The sequence below is a fragment of the Cottoperca gobio genome, chromosome 9 (assembly GCF_900634415.1).
Source record: "Cottoperca gobio chromosome 9, fCotGob3.1, whole genome shotgun sequence".
Taxonomy (NCBI): domain Eukaryota; kingdom Metazoa; phylum Chordata; class Actinopteri; order Perciformes; family Bovichtidae; genus Cottoperca; species Cottoperca gobio.
In genome coordinates this window covers 18,625,805-18,650,962 of record NC_041363.1, presented here as the reverse complement: position 1 = coordinate 18,650,962, position 25,158 = coordinate 18,625,805, and the positions used below count along the sequence as shown (strand labels likewise).

At 42.1% G+C, this 25,158-nt stretch overlaps 2 protein-coding genes and 1 long non-coding RNA gene across 6 annotated transcripts in view; 2 read left to right on the top strand and 1 right to left on the bottom strand.

Annotated features, from left to right (window-relative positions):
- gak (cyclin G associated kinase) overlaps window positions 1–7,541 on the top strand; it is a 29,736-nt gene extending 22,195 nt beyond the window's left edge. For both annotated transcript variants that reach the window (XM_029439049.1, XM_029439048.1), the window contains 10 exons: window positions 1–91; window positions 348–514; window positions 670–922; window positions 1,021–1,194; window positions 1,524–1,661; window positions 1,794–1,880; window positions 2,010–2,300; window positions 2,557–2,705; window positions 2,867–3,043; window positions 5,016–7,541. The exon at window positions 1–91 is cut by the window's left edge and continues 71 nt beyond it. In XM_029439049.1, the coding sequence (XP_029294909.1) occupies window positions 1–91; window positions 348–514; window positions 670–922; window positions 1,021–1,194; window positions 1,524–1,661; window positions 1,794–1,880; window positions 2,010–2,300; window positions 2,557–2,705; window positions 2,867–3,043; window positions 5,016–5,117 (1,629 nt within the window). In that variant the 3' untranslated portion in view covers window positions 5,118–7,541. The remainder of the gene's footprint in view (window positions 92–347; window positions 515–669; window positions 923–1,020; window positions 1,195–1,523; window positions 1,662–1,793; window positions 1,881–2,009; window positions 2,301–2,556; window positions 2,706–2,866; window positions 3,044–5,015) is intronic.
- Window positions 7,542–8,503: 962 nt separating this feature from the next.
- Window positions 8,504–20,415, bottom strand: LOC115013097 (calphotin-like). Of its 3 annotated transcripts, XM_029439093.1 has the most exons (13): window positions 20,169–20,415; window positions 17,564–17,941; window positions 17,282–17,413; window positions 12,663–12,710; window positions 11,871–11,915; window positions 11,370–11,636; window positions 10,955–10,987; window positions 10,786–10,836; window positions 10,356–10,448; window positions 10,032–10,112; window positions 9,707–9,820; window positions 9,500–9,600; window positions 8,504–9,360 (listed from the first exon to the last, which is right to left on the bottom strand). In XM_029439093.1, exons 1-12 carry the CDS (start codon window positions 20,211–20,213, stop codon window positions 9,538–9,540), a joined length of 1,350 nt encoding a protein of 449 aa, XP_029294953.1. In that variant the 5' UTR covers window positions 20,214–20,415; the 3' UTR covers window positions 8,504–9,360; window positions 9,500–9,537. The 3 variants fall into 3 exon arrangements, with proteins under 3 accessions (XP_029294953.1, XP_029294952.1, XP_029294954.1); XM_029439092.1 differs by having other exon boundaries at window positions 17,282–17,941; XM_029439094.1 differs by lacking the exon at window positions 11,370–11,636 and having other exon boundaries at window positions 17,282–17,941.
- Window positions 9,307–10,809, top strand: LOC115013127 (uncharacterized). The gene is made up of 3 exons (XR_003832764.1): window positions 9,307–9,421; window positions 10,052–10,133; window positions 10,349–10,809. It is a non-coding gene; the product is annotated as an uncharacterized LOC115013127 (long non-coding RNA).
- Window positions 20,416–25,158: the final 4,743 nt, after the last annotated feature.

The following is a 25,158-nucleotide window of genomic DNA, read 5'->3' as shown; positions in this document are numbered from 1 at the left end:
ACCCCCGAAGGCTCCAATGCAACAGAACCAGAATCTCCTGTGAGCACGGATAGCAACGCCAACAACTTCTTCCAGACACTGGATTGGGAAGGTAATGTGCTTTTGTTCTCGTGATAATATTTTGGCTTAAGACAAAATGTTTTGTCCTGTACAGCCTTAGTATTCTAGTTATTGTCATCCGTTCTAAATACGGGGAGAGTGCTACTCTTTTGTTTCCTGCCTTCATTTTCCCAAACAGGATTCAAACCATAAAAGAAATCCTCAGATATCTTGACCTCTCACTGACTGATTCCAAAATAACAGCAAGTGCTTTAACATTTCCACTGGCCTGCTTCTTGTGTTTGTAGATGTGGGTGGTCTTCAGGATGCTTCAGAAAGTCAAGGAGGGGGATCCATCAATGACCAGGAGGACCTGAGTGATCAATCGGAAGGAGAATCCTACTCTTATTCTGCCCCCGGTGGGGAGCCACTATCACGTGACCCCAGCGAACCACTGTTTGATGCTGACTTCCAGGTGGGGAAAAGTCTTGGAAAGCTGATTTTATGAATATCAATACAGTATAACTTCCATTATCATGTGTCCTGCCATTAGAAATAGAAACTGTTATTTTCTTCTTCCATCATTTCTTTCAATTGTGTCTTTTCTTGGTGTCCCTTTCTCCCCTCCAGAACTCCCCTGCTGCAGCTCAGGAATCTCCTATCGGTGACACAGCTGACCTCTTGGGGTTGAACTCTGACCCCTCCATGTCCTCGACCTCCTCCTCTGCTCCTCATCAAGGAGTCCAGGGGGGACTGAAAGGTGCATCCAGCAACAGCGACCTCCTCAACGACCTGTTTGCACCCCCTGCTGGTCAGACGGTAACAGTGCAGGAAGACTTGTTCTTCAGTGGGCCAGCCGGCGGGGCCGCACCAGACTCTAAATGTAAGGGTCGAGGCTTAAAATGTGCTGACTGCAATTTTGTAAAAAAAAATAAAAAACGTTCCAGTTATCCTTAATGCATTTTCCCCCCCTCGCTGCAGCCATGGGCGACCTCTTTGATCCGTTTGGGATGGGGTCGGGCTCTGGTGTTGGCTCCACTGTGGGTTCGTCTCGACAGGCCTCTGGGTCGGACCTGTTTGGAGACTTATTGGGTTCTGAAAGTTCAGCTCACAGTAACCCCACTCCTGCTTCCAACACAAGCCTCTTCAACCTCAGTAAGTAGATCAGTTGCTGTGACATCACTCAGCGTTTTGTCCCAAATGTACTGTAGCTGCAACGCTGTCTGTGTGGACACCGCACGTGTGGGAGATGCAACATTACAGCGAGGTAACCATCACACGCTGGTCGGCCCGGGCGTTACTGCGAAGCGTACAATATCTAGTAAAGTCTTTTCAGTTTTGCTGGACAAACCAGTTTCTGTTCTGCAAACGCTTACGTGGCTGTCACATTCCTCCCTCTATTGTCATTTGCTGCAAGCAATGGTTGATGGAAACATGCAACAGAAACATAATTGATGACACTTTTAATGTCTTTGTCTTGACAGATAAAATAGTCAATGATGCCCCTAAAATGACATCATCCGCCAGCCAACCAGACCTGCTGGGTGGATGGGACAGCTGGGCAGCTGGCACCACCGCCAGCATGAGCGCCACAGCCAGCAAACCCAGCTATACCAACACAGGTGCGTGAAGGAACATTTTGTAGGCTCATGTGGCTGACTGAAAATGTACTGAGCACTATAGGTTTTGTAGACCATCTTAAAAAATGATAAAACAAATCAATTGTAACTTGCATATTGTTACTGTGTCTGTAGCTCCTGGTGTGGCCCCCATGTCAAAGGCCAAGTCCCAGACCTTTGATCCTTTTGCAGACCTAGGAAACCTGGGAACCAGTTTACCAGGTGAGAGGCCTGGTCAGATATCAAATCTCCTGTAATGGTGATACTGACTGTGATCAGGAGAGAGAGAAAATGCCCTTTTAAAAGAGATAAATGTAGTAACTGACTATCATTCCGCCATGTTACTTGCAGGTTCCTCCAGCAGTAATATTGCGGGGCCTTCATTTAGCACAAAGGCTCCTTCCTCCTCCACTTCATCCTCTGCTAAAGCTCAAGCCCAGCCCTGGCAGGCTGGAAGACCCACCTCAGCCCAGAACAAAGCCTGGATGTCTGGATCAGGACCTGGGTCTGCACCCAAAGCACCTAAAGCATCCTCTGCCCCTCAGCCTGCAGGCACACAAACCACCAAACCCAACTACAACCTCAACTTCGCCAGTGTCATTGGTGGGAGGGAGGACAGAGGAGTTCGTGGGCCTGGATTTGGTAAGAGTCATTAAGTTAAGGCGAAAAGATTTCGGGAGTTTTCAGGATCATTTTTACGTTTGATTTTCAACAATTGTCCCTCAAATGTTGGTTTTCCTCTGCTTATGTAAATGTAATTGGTAATGGAAATGGAAGTTCAGAAGTTACCATGAGTTGGTCATATTTATGTACAGAATTGTGTTGATTTTCTCTTTTTGGGAATTGAGCCAGAGTTCTCCTGTAATACTTGATTTCACTGTGCTGTGTTGTAACCCAGGCCCCAAGCCGAAGGTGAAGAAGGATGATTTTGAGGACCTGCTGTCAACTCAGGGTTTTGCCTCTCGGCCTGATAGGAAGGGCCCAAGGACCATCGCTGAAATGAGGAGACAGGAGCTCACAAAAGACATTGATCCACTTAAATTACAGGTAACAATCTAAAAACATATGCTTCGGATGAGCAGGATGAATCTGGTAGGGAAAAGTGAAAGAGCAGTGCTTGTCCTGTCCGTCTGGCATTACCACCACAAAGTGTTTGCGTCTTCTTCGTGGTAAAAGTAGTAAAGTTTTATTTTAATGGCGTGCTGCAGATCTTGGACTGGATCGAGGGGAAGGAGCGAAACATCCGAGCGCTGCTGTCGACTCTTCACACTGTGCTGTGGGAGGGGGAAACCCGCTGGAGGCCTGTGGGCATGGCTGATTTGGTGACACCTGACCAGGTGAAGAAGTACTACAGGAAGGCTGTGCTGATTGTCCATCCAGACAAGGTACAGTATAACATGCTGCTGATGCATTTAGCCCCGGGCTACATTTAATACTGTTTTTATCTTCAAGCTTGGGGACGTAGTTTATGTTTACTCATTGGGCAAACATTCCATAATAACCTTTGAGCATATTGTCTCAGCAAAAAGAACCCAACATAAATACAGTCCTCATCGTGCAGCTCTCCTCTCGGGCCTAATCCCCTCCCACCAGATGAGCACGGGCAATATGTTTTCTTTTTACTTTTAGCACATACTGCAGCGGCCATCACAAAGTATGTACTGTTGCATGTAGTTGGGACATACTACTTCTTCCTAACATGGCGTCTTGAACTTTGACCCTCTTGCTCATATATCTGCTGCGCGAGGGATTGTGGGTCAGAATGGTCCGATTATGCAGGCTTGCCTCATGGATGCAGTAGGACAATCTTGGTGTTTTTGGCATACTGCATTTGGCATGCTATGTAATGGGAGAAACTAATTCTTTTTTCTGGTATACTAAATAGTATGGTAGAATGATTTGAGGCTCGAGCTAGCAACAATATTGGCAAAGCATTTCAAAGATGGAGAGACAATGTTGCAAATGGCGTGAGCTGCCTGTGAGCTGCCTGTGAGCCTTTGGCTACGGTTAGTAGAAGACTAAAATATTGTTTCTCTCTGAATCGCTGATGTTGTCAGATTCTCTTTTTGATAAGTCTGTTGCTTTGCAGTGTAGGAATCAGGTTCTCTGTCTGTCTGTCTCTCTCTCACTCTCTCTCTGTCTCTCTCTCTGTCTCTCTCTCTGTCTCTCTCTCTCTGTCTCGCTCTCTCTCTGTCGGTCTGTATCTCTCCTCTCTCTCTCTCACTCTCTCTCGCTCTCTATCTCTGCTCTCCTCTGTCTCTCTCTCTCTGTCTATCTCTCTCTCTCTGTCTGTCTGTCCTCTCTCACTCTGTCTCTCTCACTCTCTCTCTGTCTCTCTCTATTTGTCTCTCTCTCTGTCTCTCTCTCTCTGTCTCCTCGCTCCTCTGTATGTCTCTTCTTCTCACTCTCTCTCTCTCACTCTTCTTGTCTCTCTCTCTCTGTCTCTTTCTCTCTCTCTCTGTTGTCTGTTCTCTCTCTGTCTCTCTCTCTGCTCTCTCTCTACTCTGTCCTGTCTTCTCGTCACTTCTCTCTTCTCTCTCTGTCTGGTCTGTCTGTCTCACTTCTCTGTCTCTCTCTGTCTCTCTCTCTGTTCTCTCTCTGTCTCTCTCACTCTCTCTCTGTCTGTCTCTCTGTCTCTCTCTCTCTGTCTCTCTCTCTCTGTCTCTCTTCACTCTCTCTCTGTCTCTCTCTCTCTGTCTGTCTCTCTCTCTCTCTCTCTCTCTCTGTCTCTCTCTCTCTGTCTGTCTCTCTCTGTCTCTGTCTCTCTGTCTCTGTATCTCTCTGTCTCTCTCTGTCTCTCTCTCTGTCTCTCTCTGTCTGTCTCTCTCTCTCTCTCTCTCTCTCTCTCTGTCTCTCTCTCTCTCTGTCTGTCTCTCTCTGTCTCTGTCTCTCTGTCTCTGTATCTCTCTGTCTCTCTGTCTCTCTCTGTCTCTCTCTCTCTGTCTCTCTCTGTCTCTCTCGCTCTCTGTCTCTCTCTCTCTCTGTCTGTTCTCTCTCTCTCTCTCTCTGTCTCTCTCTGTCTCTCTCTCTCTGTCTCTGTCTCTGTCTGTCTCTCTCTCTCTCTCTGTCTCTGTCTCTGTCTCTGTCTGTCGCTCTGTCTCTCTGTCTGTCTCTGTCTCTGTCTGTCTCTCTGTCTCTCTGTCGCTCTGTCTGTCTGTCTCCGGTTACAGGCTTAATTTTCTAAAGCCTGAAAACGCAGAAGTCTAGATTTCTCTCAAACCATGTGAATTACTTTATGCTGAAAGATTATTATGGTATTTATTAAAAAATAAATAAAAATAAAGTGCCTACCTCAGCTTTAACTGTTCTTTATTCATAATTGATTGGCAAACAAATTCTATCTTTCTCTCTCTGCAGGCAACAGACAAGCCTTATGAACATTACGCTAAGATGATCTTCATGGAATTGAACGACGCCTGGACAGAGTTTGAGAACCAGGGATTCAAAGCACTCTTCTAAACCCTGGTCTGGATCCCAGCTAGACCAGACTGGACTGAATTTTGCTAACCAAACAAGGGTTAGACTGGGCCAGATTGGACAGGACTGAGCCAGATTGGACAGGACTGAGCCCACATTGGGCCTTAGGGGGTGCAGAGCCTCTGAGAGGTGTCCTCTCTACCATTCCCTTCACTCCCTTCTTCCTTCTTTACTTTCTTCTGTTTCTACAGTCAAGGAAAAAGACTTTTTGCCTCGTGTCCGGCTGTAGGGAAAATGTCCTCACTGGTCCATAAACAGCCAGTAAAATGAACATTGTGATAGTACTATAACTCACTGCCTACCTGTACGACTGCCTGAGTGGTGCTGCAAACATCTGGAGGGAAGAAAGGGTGACAATCACATGAAGAAGACAAAATGGATAAGAAATCAGATCATACCAAGACTTAAAACAACAAAGCTGTTTATCATGACGGTGGTATTTAGATAAAAAAGATTTAATGACGCCACATTTGTAAAAATGCTGGTCAATTTTGGCTGTGGCTGGCAAGTTTGTCATTTGTGCCTGGCACTTTTGCAAACAACCAGTCATTTTGCAGACTGGTAAAAAAAAAAAAAAATCTGATCATGGCTGTAAATTTCTCAGCATGACGGATGAAATGGAAAGTGTTGTTTAAAAGCTTTATTGCATTAAAACAAAGTGAATGTTGCTGATGAATCTGGGAACAAACCAGCCACAGCAACCAAATGGACAAAAAAGAAAACTTGTACCCTGCCTCTAATGCAGAAGCAGGAATTACAATCTCCCCAGGATTTTGAAACAAGATAGACACGGTGAAAATACCCATTAATACTTTGAAGTGTTTCCTTTCGGGGTCAACAGTTGGTTGGGGTTTGATGTTGAGCCATTTCCTCTCCAGAAAGATGAGACTTTTGCCTGCTGAACACTACTAGTGCTGCTTCTACCATTACAGTTACTGCTACACACTCCTCAGATTGATGTTAATACCTGCATCCTAAAACTTCTGACAAAGGAGCTGAACTTGTTTTGGAGCCCCATATTAACCTCAGAGGGCAGTCTGTTTGTTTTTTTTGAAGTGCTCTTTTAATTCCACCCACTCAGGCTATACTGTGTAGCTAACCGCATGCTCTCCCACACCAAACCTCTAATCAACAGGAGGTAGGTGTGTTTGATTTCAAACCAGGGTAGTCCAAACGGGCGGGGGGCTCTTTTATCGAAGTGCTCTTTTTCTTGTAGCAGAAACGCAGAAGGGTCTACCTGCCTGATTTAAGCTGAGTGACTTCATGCCTCACACTGCTCAATGCTTTTGGGCATCTCCATCATCACTGTCATTATTAACCCCTCTCTTTGTCTCTGTAAGCCCCACCCACCTCCAGCGCCCGGCTCAGTGGACATGTTTTGTCAGTGCATAGGAGGAGATCAAAAAAAGTGAAGGAATAAAAGGAGACTTTGGTGATTTAATCTGGTTGCTCTTAGTTTTACACTTTCTTGTATGTTTTTGGGTTCATTTTGGAGCTTTTGTCAGTTAATCATCACTTCAGTGTAAATATGAAAATATTATCATCCATCAAGTGGCTTTGTTAAGATTACAGCCTGGGCAGTTGATGCGTTACGGAGCTTTATGCTTGACTGCGTGAATGGTTGTGTGAAAGTGTGGTGTGTGTGTGTGCATGTGTGTTTCTTTCTCGTGAAAGATAATGAAACCTTGTTGAAGATTTGATTTGTCATGATTTCTTGTCTGCTATCACAATCTTTTCTTTCTTAATTTAATTTCTTTCAGCCTCTCGCACACTTCAAAACAAATCTTTCCAGCTTGCAATTTTTCCCCCATCATTTTTTTTATATTTTACCTCATGGACCAATCAAATCACCTGTTTTTCTTATTTATTATGATGTTTTTTGGGAGTGTTGGGGGTTATAATGACATGTATTCATGCATATTGATGGCACAAGTGAACATTTTCAGATAATATATAAGTGGAATGTGCGGAGTGAAAGTGGGAAAGTTGTTGGTTGATCACAGTGAGCCTCTTTGTTGCTGTTTTCATTCCAAAGCATCTATTATTAATATGAATGTGCTTTTACAAATATATATCCTCTCTGTTATTAAGCTGTATGTGTTTATCATTTGTCTGTTCAGTTTTTTGTTGTCTTTTTTTTTTTTCCTCCTTGCTTCTGTTTTGCATTTTGACATTCTGTTAAAATTCCAACACGAGGGGCCAGTAAACCTAAGTAAGAAAAAAAATGAATAAACTGATGCTTGAAATTCAGTTGAAATGATTTTTGACAGTATCATCATAGTACAAAGGAGGATTGCAAAACCACACATCGGCAGTGTTAACTGTACCAAATTACATCATACTAATATGAATGTAGACTTCAATGACAGAAACAAATAAAAAAATCCTTTTGGTTTGAGGCAATTATGTTGGTGTTTTTATTGTCTTTATTTTTGAAGAATCAGTGACTTCACATTCATAACCAAAGATAAATGATTATCATTAGAATGTATTTTAATGATTGGAGAAATAACATGACATCATCTGCTACATACAATGATAGAAACCCCGCCTGTGTGCTTTGGTACTTTAATCATCTTCATTGTTTGTGATCAGTATTGATCATTTTAATGATTAACAACTTTAAAACTGAGCCAACCGATGTGGATGCTACCAGCAAATTGAGGTGTAACTAATGATTATTATCTCTGGTGCATAAATGATTGAAATGTACTGTTTTCTAATGGGTTTAGTTGATTAGTAACTAGACCAAGTCTATACCCTTGTCCCTTTTTGATGACAGTTTTTAGGGCTGCCCTTGACTGTCGCTCATGCAATTTTCTCGTCTTCTCAATTAGTTGATTTAATAGACAGAACTGTAAAGCAGAGTTTCTCCATAAGAATCGGGCAAAAGCACATCTTGTGTTTACCAGATATGAGCTCTTAAGCTTCTTGGAAATCATTCCCCATGAAAAAAGCTTTTTATAATGACTCATCGACACATTGGACCAAAAACGACCAATCGGTCTACTAATCAACTAAGAGGGGGCAGTCCTAGACATTTCACAAATAAATGTAGTCATCACAATCACAAGATAAGACTTTGGTATGTTATTGTAAACCGTACAATGTCACATGGTCGAAGCCTGTTATGTACTTTTTGTTTTACCCATATTTAGATAGAATATCTAAAGCTTTATCCAGATTATCCCCCCCCCCCCCTTCAGCTACAATTATCCAGAACTGGAAAATGAAGCCAAAATATAATATACTGTATTTTATATATGTGAGTTTCTATTTAGCCCCCACTCCAAGATTAATGTGTTTCAGACTGTTTCTCCCATCTGTGTATTTTGAGTGAAATGGTGTATAGAAAGTAAAACAAGTGCTCATGCAACACAATGAGTTACAGCTTTATTTCAAAAGGTGGACCAACATCAGCTCAACAGTAAAATCACAGTACTTTTCCCTTGCAGAGCACATACTTTGAACACAACTGTAGCACATCATAGGGTCTATACAAAAAGGATTTAAAAAAGTGAAGGAAAGAAAAGGAACAGAATGGCCTCTCGCCCCCACCCCCAAACTATCTTTCTCCAGTGGCCGTGAATCCAAAAACTCTAGCTTTAGGATAGCATCACACTAACCTCAGCATTGGCACTAGGTTAAGGCAGAGAGGAGAACTGGAGGACAGAAATAGAGACAAGGGGGAAGTTTATAGACAAGTCTTTAAAAAAAAAAAAAAACTTTTTTAAAAAGAGCCTTTGAGATGTGATAAACACCCATATGAACATAGGCCCAAGTACAACTATAGCCACATTCATTGACGTTACAGTTTTCACATGCATTGAGTATGCCGTGTGGAAGCAGATGTGCTGGAGAGACGAACACGCAAAGATATACCAGGCACTGCCCATCATCTGGTTGTAGGAATCTCCATCTCTCAAGCACTCCTGCTTCCACGGTTAATGCAAATTCACTGTACATGTTTTTCGGGAAGAACTACAGATAAGGAGCCATATTATGTTGGTTTCCATTTCTGCACACTTTAGACAACAGTATGTTTCGCTGCCTTGAATGCAGCGGGGTTTTGGCTTATTGACATCTGGTTTGGTGTTTTGACAGGAACCAGGGCCGGAAAGGCACTTCAAAGTGTGGATGTCCCTTTCGATTTCGTGGAGTAAGCCCTAAAAAATGAACACGGTCAGCTGTAAAGCTTTAAGTTCTCCAAATGGCCAACGGGAATCTATGAAGGACACAAAGAAGAGGACAATGGCCTAGTTAGTGGCTGCTGAAAGTGATGTAAAGTAAGTCAATTACTAACAAAAGAAAGAACTAATGTTCAAATCTGTGATAAATGACTGATTCAATATAGTGAAACTTACAAAGACAAAGAAGGTCTTCCAAGCTGTGTGAAGTGGATCTAGCCCTCAATGGCGAGCTCTGGAACAATGTGTCCATTCAGCTTTGCCTCCACTGACATCTCCTGATTAGAAAAGACAGTAGATCAGGTGCGTGCACTGGAATTCCCCAGTATTGATAAGAAACATGATAATTTAAGTAAAAACATTTTTCAAAGCTTTGCCTCTTACCATTGAGTTGAGCTGCACAGACTCCACAGCACGCTGCATCTGACAGGGCATGTCACACATTTCTGGCTTCAGCTCTGACAGAATATCCAAGCATGTCTGCTCAGCAGTGGCGTCCTGGAAAGGCAACGAGGGGAAGAGAAAGGTGGTTAGGAGTCACTAGAACTACAGAAAAGAAAGCCTTATATCCCGAGGAGACTTGCACAGTATTTTCATATGGTGGTTTAATACTAAATATGTGTTTTTAAATGACAGCCACCATACATCATATACAAATGTATGTATAATACTGTATGTATAAAATTATAAAAGCTTGCTAGTAACTCACAATGACCATTTCCTCTGCAGGTGCAGCAACGGGCGTCGCATCCACAGATTCTGAAGGGGTGTCACTCACTTCCACAATTTCCTAAATATAGCAAGCAGAGAGGTGCCCGTTAAAAAAATCTGTGCATAACATTTGTACCAGTGGATTATGTACAATTAACATGACCATTTTTTTTTTAATGGTTCAGGTTAGCTTTGCTGTTTTAATTGGAACTATGCTAAACACAGGCAGGATGACATGCCAGCTTTCTGGACTTAGAGACTTAAAGAAAAAGTAGTAATTGCAATGTCTAATGAAAGAAAATCCTCTTTGTGCAGTTCTCACCGGCTGGACAGCAGCAGACTCAGCAATGGCGACCTCCACGTCTGAGACAGATTCTGTGACAACAAAGTCATCAACCAGGCTGTCAGCAGTGTCCTGTGTGAGAAGATATCAGGGAACAAGATAAGAACATTTCAAGAGTTTCCACATGCCAACACACAGACTGTGAATGAGGGGAATTAATTAGCAAGCATCCCAGGAGAAAACTGAAGTCTCTGAACTAGATCATGGTTTTAAATGGCTTAAAAGCACACTGTATTGCATCAAATATTTAAGATAGGGGTGTTGAATTTAATATCCATGATGACATAATACAGTTTGCAGATTTATAAACCCATAAGTTGTTTCCAGTGTGATCTATATCTACAATGCAGTCAATCAAAACGGCACACAACACGAGTAGATTCTAATTGTTTTGAGAGTTAGGTTTTACCTCTTTGACTTCAGTTACAGCCTCTTCTACCTCAGGGACGGTGGCTGGCACCTGGTGAGACAACAGATGCTGCCATGTTAATATTCAGTTACAACACATTGACAGTTAGAATTCTCACTTCTAAAATATTTTTATTGATCAACATGGATGGGGAAAGAGGTAAAAATACCTCTGGGATTTCCACAGATTGGGCAGGAACATCCTGAAAGAAAAGACATTGCAGGACACAGTAAGTCTTAAGTCTTTGCTGTTACATTTTGAAAGACATTATGTAAATGAAGTAAAACATGCCATAAAACAGATTTAGTCATTGAAGAAGTTCTACATTTGACTGATTGAATCCTAACCACTGAATGTTTAATATTCAGGAAAGGAAATCATTTACAGCAATACAACTGAAAATGATTGAAGGGGGAACTTCCACAATAACCACAACTTTGCAACCACATGCAACACACAATCACAAAATACAAACTACATAAAAGTCAAAAAGGCACATCTGTATCATTTTGTGTTCTTGGAAGAAGGTGGAGAAAAAAGTTTGAGAGAAGAGGAAGGGTTTTTTTTTTTTATCAACGTGGCACCTCTGTGGTTGCAAAAGGCTCAGCAGGGACTTCAGGTGCATCTTCTTCAGCCAACACTTCTATTTCAGCTTCATCCTCCTCAACCTCAGCTTCAGTCAGTTCTGGCTCAGGTATCTCTGCGAAAACATCCTCCACCACCACTGTTTCTGTAACCGCCTCCTCTTCAGCTGTTTCAGTTACGGGCTCTGGTATGGCGACATCGTCTGCAACGGCCGCGACCCAGGCCTCAGCCTTCACTTCAGTCTCTGGCTCGCAGACATCATGCGTCTGCACATGCAAATTCAACACGGCACACATTTAAAAAAAACAAACATGCAACATGCAACAGGGGAACAAATGGATAAAGCTTGGTCCATATGAATGACTGATCAACCATCTTCTTGGTCAAGCATAAAATGTGGACAAAATTATAATGACCTAGCATGCATGATCAAGACTACGGAGTTTGTAATGATACACAACTATAATTCCAAGACTTGCTGTCATTAAGATCAGTTTTACCAGTTCAGTCTCTGTTGTTACGGTTGTAGTCTCCTCTGTCTGAATCTGGAGAATGAGAAATATAAAACTTTAGCAAATGGATACATCGTTTATTAGGTTGATGGATAGATGATCAGAAGAGCAACAACACACAAGGATGCTCACCTGTTAAAGAGACTTAATAGCAAACATTTGACACTTCCCTTCTCCACTGCATACAACCTGAAGTAATCTTACAACGATCAAATCTGACCGATTGCACCGAACTGTGTTTATGTAACTTAAGCCGCCCTTATGTCACACCATATTGCCTGCATTTTAGGTTGTTCTTTTTGGTAAGTAATGAACATCACAGTCATTTATGTGACCAGCTGTTTGCAAATAAATGCAATAAAAACACTTACTGCGTTATACAAGAATGAGGCCTGAGGCAAAGTGTGGTTATTATTTTCAAAGTGTGAAGATTACGCAAGTCATAGAAACATTTAACATGTTTTCATTGTTACTGCAACTCTGAGTTACTCTGGTGTCATGTATGAACAAAACAACCACATGCACTGAAATGTGTTACCCTAAGGCAGACTGCCGCTGTACTCAATGTAATGCATTATGCTTTCTATAGGGTCTGCGTGCTTAGCTTGAATGGCCTCAAATACTTTTTACCTTCTATGTCCAGGACAACTTTCATAGTTTCACTAGTCATTTCTAAAAGAGCAGATTAAAAAAGATATACTGCCTGTGCAAGTAGAGGGTTAGGGGGAACGAAAAGGGGTGGTGTGCGAGTGTGTGTATGAAATGCAGGTTTGTTCTTACCTCAGTCTCAACGAGGGCTTCTACTGGAGCCTCAGCTGGAGGTATGACCTATGAAGGAAAAGAGAGAGTTTACTCACGAGCAAAACAGTCATGATAATTGTTCAGGTTATGGATATGAAAGATATTCATGTATTTTAATCTAAGGAGCGATTAACAAGCATTTAGAGGCAATAAAAAATATTTGCCTCGTGTTACGCTGCTGCCATTATCCTGCAGTTTTCGGGGGGTTTTCTCAACCGTTAAATGTCACGTTTTGTGAGAGGCACACACACACACAGGTTTAAAAAATGTGCCTAGAGCAAAATGAGCTTCTACGCAGCCATTTGTCAGCTCTGATAGCCTTGAAGCACTTAATAGAAAACCTGTGAGAGTCTTTGGTTTACCGTTTCAGAAAGTGTTTTCAGATCATAAATTTGCGCTGGCACACAAACAAATGCACTCTTAGGGTATGCTTTGTGTGAGAGTGGAAGTGTAGCTGTAGCTCAGGAGAGGGGGAGGAACATTATACATCCTACAGGAGAGTTACGACCAATTGCATGATGGAAAACCAGTACGCCTATTTCTAAAGAAAGCGCAGATTCAGAAAACGTTCACCCTATTAAACTACATTCCCTACTCCAAAACCCTAAACTACTTAGAAACTCCAACATCTATTATCGTTTATCTTTACAGAATGTCGCCAGATGCCGATGGAAAGAGAAATTCATAACAATTGCTCTGCCAGTGTCCTTGAGCAAAACAATGTTGGCAATGTTGACGTTTTATTACCATTTACTCATTGAAATACTTTTTGAATAACATAAGTCACCCATACTTTCCTTATTTTACTATGCCAAGGCTTTCTTTTACCAGATTTACTGAATCAGTTGGCAGTAACCTAAATGGCTACTGGCGACGCCCACTGTGAATCCAAGTAGGTTGAGCCATAGTGGCAGTAAACAGGGAGCAGTACATAAATAATTTAAATCTTCATAGTCCAACATTAAATTATTTACACTGTCTTGTACCAGTCACTTTTCAATGTAGGACAAGTCTGGTGCATGCAGGCTGCAGCTAGTCAACAACAGACCAAGCATCCATTGGCCAAATTCAGCAAGTCCATCTATCTACAGTAGTTAGAAAAGTAAAAACACACGGAAAACATTTCAAATGCTTGTAGTTATGCTCAGGTTACTTAACCATCTCTACCTTTCTTTGCGTTGTGCTACTGGGAGGTGAGGAATCCTGTTGTACGGGATTTAAACAACTTCTGAACAAAAGCCAAGGGAGCAAAAATGCACGTATGGTTGAGAAGGGTAAATATATACTCCAGCCTCGGAGGAACAGTATAGGGGAGAGGAAGGAGGGAGGAAGGGCAAGAAAGAGAGGGGTGGACTATAGGCATTCCCTTGCTTAACAGGAAACACACAGTATAGAATACACACCCCCTCCAGTCTCTCCCAAGCCCAGAACACTTTGTACCAAACTGATCTGCACACAGATCCTGTTTCGCCAGTCCTACTAAGAAGCAATTCCAGCTCAAACCAAAGCTGATCTAGAAACGGCCAACTTTTATACAAACAACTTTAACCCATAGAGGACATGATGTATCAGGAATGCAATGACCTATGCGTTCCAACCAATGTGATGCTTTCACCAACAAACACACGAAATGCAAAAAACGCTTTGTTAGATCTTTCTTGTAAGCTGTCCAATGCGAAGCAACTTTAAAAAGAATGTAAACCCTAAAAAAGGGAAGCATTTTGATTTCTCTTTATGCAAAAGTGTATGGTTCAACTAACAAAGCCCTATTGAGCTCTAGAAAACAAACCCATAAAAGCCAGGAAATGTGGGGAGGGCTCCATGTGCATGTGTAGGGAGGAAGGCTGGACACTGGGTGAGTTCGTTGTGCCCACGTGCTTTACCACATGGTGATATTTTTTCCAGTCAAGTCTGAAAAAGTTATAAGCATCACTTCGCACATCTTTGTCACTGCTAGTTCTCTCTGGCCATCATGTCTAATGTGACAAGACATTCCTCACAGACATTTAAAAAAGGTTGAGACAGCTGTCTAAAAGCTTGTCTGCAACACGACAAATGCAAACAGCTAAACTAAACAAAACAGGTAGATGCAACACCCCCCCCCCCCCCCCCCACATCAATAGCCCACCTTCCCCTGTCCTGTTTCCTCCCAATTCTCCCAGGAGGTGAGCACATGTGCCGAGAGGAACAAGTTAATAAATGCCCATAGGCCCCGTAAGAGATGGACGAAAACAGAAGTGAAAGAGGGAAGAGGGAGGCCTGAGGAGGGTGAAAGGAGAGACACACGAACAAGTGGTGGGAGGGAAGGTAGGGTGAAGAGGGAGGATGAATTTATGAGGGAGGGAAAAGGGTGAGGGACTTAAGGGGGAGGGGTGGAGATCTGCAGGAGCAGGGGGAGCAAAAGGGTACAAAATGTTCATTCTAAGCAGCAACCGTTGCCTCAGGCCACAGCAAAATGCAACACTAAGCATGCCTGTACATTGGGTGGATTTAAACTCACCTGAGTCTCCGTGGTGACAACCAGAAGCGGAGGAGCCGCCTCACTCTGGTCCCAAAGCCAGCTGAATACTAGCCCCATTATGCCTGCTCTGATTCTATCGTCTATTGAACAACTAATGGAGTGGCGACCAACTCTAGCCTGACGCAAGGCGTTACAGAGTAAACACTTTTGTTGGTCAAGATTAAGTAGAGTTCATAACACACCATACACCCAACAGCATCCAACCTGCTGCTGTATGTGTTTGCAGTGGAAGCCAGCACTGACTAATATTCAGGTTTGCTAAAGTGCATGAGTGTCTGCACGTGTTTGTGAGCGTCCGAACAAAATCCAACACATCTGCAATCGGTGAAGGAGCAGAGAAGCAGCAAGGCAAGAGGGGAGGCAGAAGGGTGAGAGATGATGTGGTGAGGGAGGGAGGGAGGTAGAGACAAAAGGAAAGAGGGGGTGGATAATGTCACAGCGCAACAACTATACAATGATGGGCAGTCCATCTTCAATAGAAAAGTCTTTATTGGTCCTGTATAGCTCAGTGGATAGGGCAAAACGCGAAAGCTTAAGGTGACAATCTAAACTAAACATTATGTAACCTATATGTAAACTAAGTATTACTGGAGCACTGAGTGAATTTGTAGCAAATGGCCACGTCACTGGTAACACCTCGTGTCTCCTCTTACTAGACAACGTTGTACATGCTCGCACAAATGTCAGCACATGCGTGTGCACCATATGTGGTCCTGGCTCAGTTACTGTCTATACATTTAGTGTGTGTGCATATATACACAACCATGTATGTGGTTATGCACATGCATGTGTCATATGCCCCTCGTGCGTGCCTCTGTACATAGCCTGCGGTCTACTGGCTGAAACAGAACATTATGTTCCCAAAATGTGTGCATGTTGGCTGTATGAATCAACAAAGACATTTTTTTCTAACTTGCATATAAAAATACTGTATATAGATTTGGAGGCTAAAAATGTTTTGGGAAACATTTTGTAGTGATACAACTGCTACAATTTTCCAAATTAGCCAAACGCCATACATTTCTTTAAGTACGATAGACGGCAAGCTTTGTCATTTTCACTCAATTTATTGACTTTAAAAGTCATACCAATTTCATTGATAGCATACATTACAAAAACAAAATCCTATCAAGTCATATCTGATCCAGCATATCAAATTGCCGCACTACATTTTAGAGAATAAACTCCCCATCAATGATCCAATCAGAATATAGACAAAAAGCAGTTCCATTTGAAAGAAAGCCACGTGCTTCATGACACAGGCATGTTTAAATGTAGGTGATAATTTATAATGACTGCTGAAATGGCTCTGCCCACTCCCCCAGTGATGTAGCCTACAATCGCTCCCCTACTTCCCACCTCTTTGCTAAATGGAACACGTTGTTCCCTGTGCCTCCCACCCCCCACCAGCGCCACTTCCCATCTCCCGTAAGAGCCCAGCCACTGCACATACTGCAAACAGCATCTAAACTCGTCGTCCACAGACCTCAAACACACAGACATACTATAGCGAGTAAGAGCCACAATGTGTGCAGCTACATAACTTTAATTGGCATGCTAAAGTTATCATTTCTAGCCATATGTGCAGGAGAATTGGGAAAAGAGCTGCGTTGGCTCATGGCGGCATGTGAGCACATTGTTCTTCTACCATGTGATACAATGTAATTACAACTTTTTCAGTAGATGTTTTTAAACCGAATTACCTCTCATTCTGAGACTGAGGTTACTGCGCCTACACCTCGTTTGAGGCTTATTTTGATCCAGGGGGTATAACACTACACAGACAGCCCCTGAAAAGAAGATGATCTAAAGCTCCTGTTAAAATCTACACCAATAGGCCACGTTATATGGCCTTTGAAGAGACATCACACCAGAACAACCTAAATATTCCTTCCTATTCCAACCTAAACAGTCCATAAATATCTCCATAACCTAGGTAAAATATGTTGATCTGACCTTCGGGTACTTATTGGTAAACTTTGAAAGTTTAAAATCTTTTATAGGACTTCGCTGGTAAAAAAACACTTAATTTTTACGATCAAATGTCTACATGTGTATGAAACAAAGTAGTTCTTACCTCTGTTACTGGTTCTGTTTCAGGAATGATAGGTTCAGCCTCTTGTACAACTGCAGCCTCAACTATAGCGGGCTCCTCTGGTGGAGTCTCAATGACTGGTGCTTCTTCAGGGACCGGGGCTGGTACTTCAACCTCAACTTCTACTGGTGCCTGTTCCAACACCACAGCCTCAGGCTCTGGTGCCACTACCTCGACTGGGACTTCAACCTCAACTTCTACTGGTGCCTGTTCCAACACCACAGCCTCAGGCTCTGGTGCCGCTACCTCGACTGGGACTTCAACCTCAACTTCTACTGGTGCCTGTTCCAACACCACAGCCTCAGGCTCTGGTGCCACTACCTCGACTGGGACTTCAACCTCAACTTCTACTGGTGCCAGTTCCAACACCACAGCCTCAGGCTCTGGTGCCACTACCTCGACTGGGACGGGCTTGGCGACAGGTTCTTCGACAACTGGTTCTGGTTCTTTTATGGGGATCTCAACAATTGGGACTGCAATGGGAACGACCATGGGGATCTTAACTGGAGCTGGAGCGGGTGCATGAGCTTTAGCCGCTTTCTTTGGGATCGCTGCAGGGGGCGCACAGACTGCAATCCCGGGACCCGCTTTGACTGTTGGGTTGGCCGCATGTTGCTCTTCAAGGATTCTCCTCTGGGCCTGCTGTAAGAGGGAAAACACAAACAAACATCTGGATTAATGATTGTTGTCATGTCATTACAATGGGAACCACCATTTAACTTTCATGCTTTCAAGGTATTTCACATGTTAATTAGTACGATTAAAATATTTCACGATAACTGAAATTGATTGATTGATTTTTTTCTCAAACAAGTGAAGTTTGAAAGTTGAAGAGTAGCACGTGAGTGGCTTCAAAAAGGTGAAGAAAGAGGCAAATAGGAGTTTTAGGAGTCTGAAGTCTGAGGCTCTCGACATGTTCAGATACTGAGGTTGTTGTCAGCCTGCAGTTCATTCTAGCACATTTCTGTCTGCGGGAATACCAGGCATGCCATCCAACCTGTTTTTTCAGCTTTGGACAAAAACCCCCAGGCTCTAAAGGAGATTTTAGGAGAGCAGACCACCGGAGGGAGGGGCTGGGTAACGGGGAGTGGGACCAGCAAAGCTGCTTTGATAATGGGACCTAATTAGTTGAATCAGAGCCGTACTGACAGGTCTGGTGAAGCGGGAATGGAAACCGTGCGAGTCAGCAGCACTGATGGGTGCCCCTCAGGCCAGACAGTGGCACTAATCACATTATAATCATGTTATAATCAGGTTACAATCACTCCCTGAAAATGCTTTTGTTAGACCGACAGCCAGTTAGTTCATAGGGCTATGCCTGTCCAGCTAGCGACCATCAAAACAACCCCTCCCTTATCGTTGCCCCAAACCTCATTACAAAAGGCTGATACGTCACCTTAAATTAATAAAAATCTAATCGTGTTCCTCAAGCTATATTAAGGATGCTCAGCCACTTGTGATTGCTTAGACGTGTGTGAAGAGCATTCAGCTTTACATCTTCAAGCAGCTCTTTGGTGATAACATCCTGCTGTAAGTGACGTCAGGGGCCATTTTATCTGAGTGCCACTGAGAGAATCAAAGAGATTGTGCAGACTCTGGCAAACCTAATGCAAGAGATTCCTCCAGTCAACACACTACCAAATACAGTTGTGTGGTGCCGAGAGTCTTAGGAGGGGGATGGGCTGAGAAACTCCATACCTAGAAGTCTTCCCTATGCTGGAGGACTGAGCCTTCATTGGAGAAGCAAGTAGTTTATAAGTTGAAGTTAGATAATGGAGCACAAGTTGAAAGCTATCATTGTGGTTAGAAAAGAGATGAGTGTTTGGTGACATAATAACCTTTGCCCTCTGAAAAATTCGAGCATCTGTTACTTGTTACTTGTTACTGGTATACATCCCCCCACCCACACCCCTCTGCCACACCCACTGCTCTTTGGGCACTGAATGTTCAGAAGTACAATTTCTCCCAGTTACCTAAGAGGAGTGGGGGTGGGTTAGGAGTCAGATTTGTGAATTATCATACCATTGGCCTGCTGCTTCATAACACATTATTATGATGATTAATAAATGATGTATAGCTGATTTTCATTGTAAGTTAAGACATCGTGTACTGTATGAACAGTCTGTACCTGTTTGTGCATGAGATGGGGGGGGGGGGGGGGGTACTTTCTGCTTTTCTCTCAAACAGAAAACATAATATTGTTTAAATAGATTATGTATTGAGGCCGTTTTAACGTGTAATGACAATAATGCACAGTGAAATATGAATGTGAACTATCAATCGCTGCATTTTATAATTGTATCCGGAGCATGCTGATAACGCATGTGGTGCACGGGAGTTTAGCCAAGACGTGAACAATTTTCTTTGTCTCTTCTACATAATTAGAGAATCACAAGCATCTGTAGTGTCGTACTACTGAAACGAATAGTGTTAATTATATATGGAATCTATTTTAGTGCATTTGTAGAACAACCTTCTATCTTGGCGAGATTTTACGCACTCCTCGGGGTCACAAGAAACAAACAACAATAAACTGAAAAGAAAACATCTGGTCTATCTGTCACTTTTCTATTGATATTTCGAATTGGTTCAATTTGAAGTGCCGTTATAAGCTTGAGCACAGGTGGAAAACACTTGTTTTTTGCAGGTTTTGCAATTTGTGGAGTGGGGAAGTTAAAGAGACGCATTAAAGAGTTAAAACTACCAATACAATCACAAACCCTACAAAAGTTAACGGTCATCAACATTTTTCAAGAGAAGGTCAAAACTAACTGATTTTGACTTCTAAATAAATACAAGAGACTTTGGATATATTGTGATGAAAACAAAATCCTCTTGGATTTAAAAAAGTGCGCCTGTCATCACTTACCACCCTCCTCATGCGACGCCTGTTCTTCTTCCTCTTGCTGGGCATTTTGATGTATGGTGATGGTAACAAGAAAGACCGAAGAAATAAAAAAAAGCAGCAGAGAGATCGAATGAACAAAGCGGGTCTTTATAGAGCCCCCGGTCTTTCTGTTACCTTTGCATCTAACCTATGGGTGCACTGGGATGAAAGATTGGGGGCGTGGAGAGACAGAGAGAGAGCGAGAGGCATACAGACCCCCACCTAACACACATGCACGTGCACGACAGCTCAGTGAGATGATTGAATCAGAGTTTGCTATACTGGCTGGATGTTATGCAAGCCCTCCATCAGAGCGAAGGGAAGAGAGAGAAAGAGAGTGGTCCGTGCAGCTCGCAGAGTGCCACACCCCCTTCCCTTGATCCGTTTTTGACTCGAGCACATGGCAACAACGACGCACATGCTCTAAAATGTTTGCTCTACCTTTTCGTCTCTACTTTTTTTTTACTTTGAGAGTTTCTCAGAGTCTGTTTTGTAACATACGGACCATTATGCATGCTACCATTACATTTATATTGGTTTCTTGAGAGAAATCCAAAAAGATGAAAACACACAAAACTTCTACTCTTCTATCTTTCAACTTTTTTTTAATTAATTAAAACCATGAAGCTAGATAATAGTTTTCATTGTATGTATCTCCCCCAAGGAATAAAGAGAAAGAAAGCTTGTACATGTGTCAACGCCCACTGCCAGCCTGTACTGCATGAGTTGTGAACACCCATTGTCTCCAACTCTTGGGTACAGTCGTACACATGCATAATAATAGGAAAGAATAAATATATGCATTATTGTGTCATTTATTGTCCTTATCGTGTAAAGGAAACATAGAACTTACAAAACATGTTTTTATAATTAGTAGTGAAGTAGCGAAGGGTGTAAACTAAGTTTTCATTTTTGGGGAGAGAATTTAGTGTTGTTGCCGTTATGTACAAATTGAGTCAACGCTTACGTGGCAGTCTCGCCTGAAGGCTTGCAACATGATTTATTCCTAAAGAGTGTGTGAGTGCATATGGATTACATATCTACATACAGTGCTTCTACATGTCCCCAGCACTTCCAGGTTGAGCTGGTGATCTTTCCGTTATAGTCACACAAGAAAACTTCAGCAGAACATACAGCTGCTGCAGGAACTGTATCAGTGTGACCTTTTACAGACTGTAGTCCCTGTGACCACGATGTCACCAGTAAGTAAATCTTGAAATATTGTTGAATTGTTACAATAAAGGTTACTCTGGAATCATGGCAGTCAGCTCCAAAACAGAGCTCAAGGGGGATTTAAAGATGTCGTACAGTTAGTAGTTTGAGTTCGTTAACAGCTTCTGGGATCCATCTTTTTATCAAGGTTGTTAATAACAAGATTACAAGTCTATAGCCATTTTAGCAGACCATCAACAAAACTGTAGAGTGGATACAAAATAAATATAGAATGGAGAGAGTTTGATCTCAGATACTATAGGTGACAAATTTATGGGTTTATGGGTTTATGGGTTGGGTCTATTAGGGCACGGCACATACTCATCTCCACACTTTCACTTTGAGAGCTCAATGCTAACATAGCATTTTCATGCTAATAGAAATTCAGTTATTAGTTTTTGAAGTATGTTAAATGAAGTGTTGGACAAGTGGGACATTGTGTCCTGACTGGGCACAGATAACAATGCAGCACACACAGTAACATGTTTCTTATTTGTTTATTCTCTGTTTTTGTTTTGTTTTTAAGTCAGTTCTGTAACAGAACGTTACGTAAAGCCACCCTGATAACATTCAATTTCCTGAGAGAAAATGTCAGACGAGTGGAATTATTGGTTGCTTGATGAAAACTCAGGGGATGAACTAATTCATTAGGATTCATTATTCGCATGGGGACATGGATGTGTGTCCCTGATCCTTGTCAAGACATTTCACTCTGGATTTGTATGACACTGAATGGACCTTTATATTGTATATGTGATACGGCCACACTTACAATTCTTTATGTATGAACAGAAGTACAGAAGTACATTTTTCTGTGTGTGTGTGAGTGTTTATTTCTGTGCCCGGTCTAGTTAAAGGAGGCTTCAGTTACAGAATGACAGTCAGTCTGTATCACTGTCACACACAGTCAGATGCCACATATTTTAAATATCTCTGTCCATTCAAGTTACAGTCTGAATTGTGCAGTCATTTGCAGATTCTCAACATACTAGCCAAACTGCTGTTGTGCAATGTCCGAGGCAAAGGTAAATTGTGTACCGTGAGTAAAACACTGATCTTGGTAACCCTTTGTTTTATTCAAATTGGTGAGTGCTACGTTTTAACATGTCTTCTTCTCATTAACTTGAAATGATATGACTTGCTTTGTTCTTTATCTTCCTTCAAATGTTGATTGTAGGTATTGTCATCAACTTAACTGATGAACAGCATTTTATTTATAAAAACATGCAGTTATTAATAACTTTGACAATGTTATTGTTTTAACATCCTCATCACACTAGTTTTCCCCCTCTTAGTTCTTATCAGTGAACTCATTGGCCAGCAATGAGCGTTTGAAAGACTTATTCAAACGTGTGTGTACTCGTGTCACATAAGAATTTGCTGCACCTGAGCAGAGTCAGTTGAGCAGGTCTGTCGGGACGTATAGCTGAAGGGTTAACGCTGCTGCTTATGCAAACAAATATAGGTGAAGAGTAGTTTACTGATCTTTGGAGCACGCTAAGGGTTTAAGAGATTTTAACGTTCAAGAGAGGTTTAACCACATCACAATCCACTGTGATCCTGAATACAAGGCAACGTTGTCACTGAGGGATGAAGTGAAACTGAGAAAATTGTGTTTAAAAACGTGCTCCACTGGCGCCGAATTAAATACAACCAATAATCTGATCCTATCTTTCAAGAGATGATGGAGGCACGGTCGGACAGACAAACCTCCCCGCCATCTCCAGTTTGTTGTTTTGATTTCACACACGCACAAAAAAACAAGGCACATCTAATCGGCATAGACATTCATTTTCATTCCACCTTTATTTACTTCTCGGGGAATACATTGAGGGGTGGACACAAATGTTTACTAATGCAGATATTACATGAGGCAAAAAACAAACAAAAACAAAATGTGTATGTTGTTTGTAATGCTAATATTTGAACAATGGTCACAAGAATAAACTAAAGTCTAAAAAACATTGGTGCAGACAGTCATCTCCTGGTGAAAGGATTAGAGGAACACATAGGATATGCATGCAGCCCAACAGATGTTACAGAGGTAGCTGGTTGATGTGAACTGTTGCTCAAAATGGACTGTTCACTTGTGAGTGTGAAAAATGCACTCAGACAATTAAAACAATAAAATGACTCATTGAAGGAGAAAAGAAACCCTGTAGACAAGAAGGGACTTTTTTAATAAAATTGCAGGAAAGAAGAAGACCCTGTGTGAAACACAAAATAGTTTTTCTGTGTATCCAAACAGAAGAATACTGAGGCCTCTCAGAAGGCAACACAGCCAGTGCTCAAACACTTTGGCCATCAGCTGTTCAGAGGAGAATCACCATCTTTAAATAGATACATGATGTTTACCTGTGCTGAGTTTATCACACACACACATCAGGCGCACACTGGAATGTTGTTCGTCAACAAACACCCCGCCCCGGTCAGCTCCATGGTTACCAACCCTGTCCCATCAGTGCAAACACACACACACACACACACACACACACACACACACACACACACACACACACATACACACACACACGCAAAAGGTTTTCAGTTAGAGATACACTTTGTTCACTACTAGGCAGACGATACAGAAACATTTACACATAATTAGGTACTCAGCAGCGATGCTGATGATCACTTTTATTTGGTTTCCTTGCTTCATCTTTTCATTAACTTCACTTGTTCACGTTGTTCAAAGGTATGTAGGCATTAAGCAAGTATTTGAAGTTGCGGTTGTATAAAGAACCCTTTTGTAAGCAATGAAATGAAATCTCTCAATCAGGGGGCTATAAAATGATATCTACTGACCTCGACCCCCTCTGTGGCCCTCTACAGCCACCAACCCTTCGGTTTTCTTGTGAACTATGGCATTCCTGAAACCCACCAACTCCAATCCCACCCACACACACGGACCCTGTTCAGATCTGGCATCACCATGCGTCTTTTGTGATCCAATCACAAGTGGACATAGACAAGTACGCACAATCATATGTAAAAGCAAGGTGTGTAATCTGAATCTTTGTTTTCACCTGAGGGAAAATGATATCAAACATCAGACCATATCATCATGATCATAAACAATGCAAGCCCTTCCCTCCTGTAAAGTCAATTTGTATATTTGTAAAAGTCAATTTGTATACATTTGTATTCATTGATTTATTTTAATATGTTCCCATAAAATGTAAATAAGTAAGTGTGAAATGTTTGTTTTTAGAACCCATTATGGTGATTCAGTTTAAAATAAGATTTCAAGTGCAGGTTAGGTTATAACTATAGGACTTCCACAGGCATTCGATTGTCCTTCAAGGAGCTTGTGTTTTGCTCTTTGAGGTCGTGGTTTTGATGATCATGATTTTTTCCAAACACATTCGCGATGTTGCCAAACAAATACAGCCTGAAAGACACGGACTGTTTAGAGTTTGTGAATAAAGATCCAGTGGTGATAAAGGCCAGACAAAGACTCTCGGAGAACGTAAAGCCAGGGGCTCTGCAGTGTGTATTCATATCACAGAGCTGTGGGGGAGGGGGATAGAGAGAATGGGAGGAAGGAGAGGAGTGAGATGGGTCATCCTGGTAATAAAAGCAACTGTGCTCAGCTATCACTCAGCAGAGAACAGACTTACATACACAAACACATACTTTTCGCTCTCACATTTGTTTCTTTGGCCGACATGCTCTTATGCACACACACAAAAACATCCCATCCATTCCTTTTTATATTATCTGTGCTTCTCTCTGCCTATGCAGCCCTCAGGGGTTTTTT

Excerpts from the sequence above, each read along its gene's own strand:
- LOC115013097 (XM_029439092.1), bottom strand. The coding sequence starts at position 20,213 with ATGCCCAGCAAGAGGAAGAAGAACAGGCGTCGCATGAGGAGGGTG. Across the intron at positions 10,837-10,954 it reads AATCTGTGGAAATCCCAGAG|GTGCCAGCCACCGTCCCTGA; the intron begins GTATTTTTACCT and ends TTGTCTCACCAG. Across the intron at positions 10,449-10,785 it reads CTGTAACTGAAGTCAAAGAG|GACACTGCTGACAGCCTGGT; the intron begins GTAAAACCTAAC and ends CTTCTCACACAG.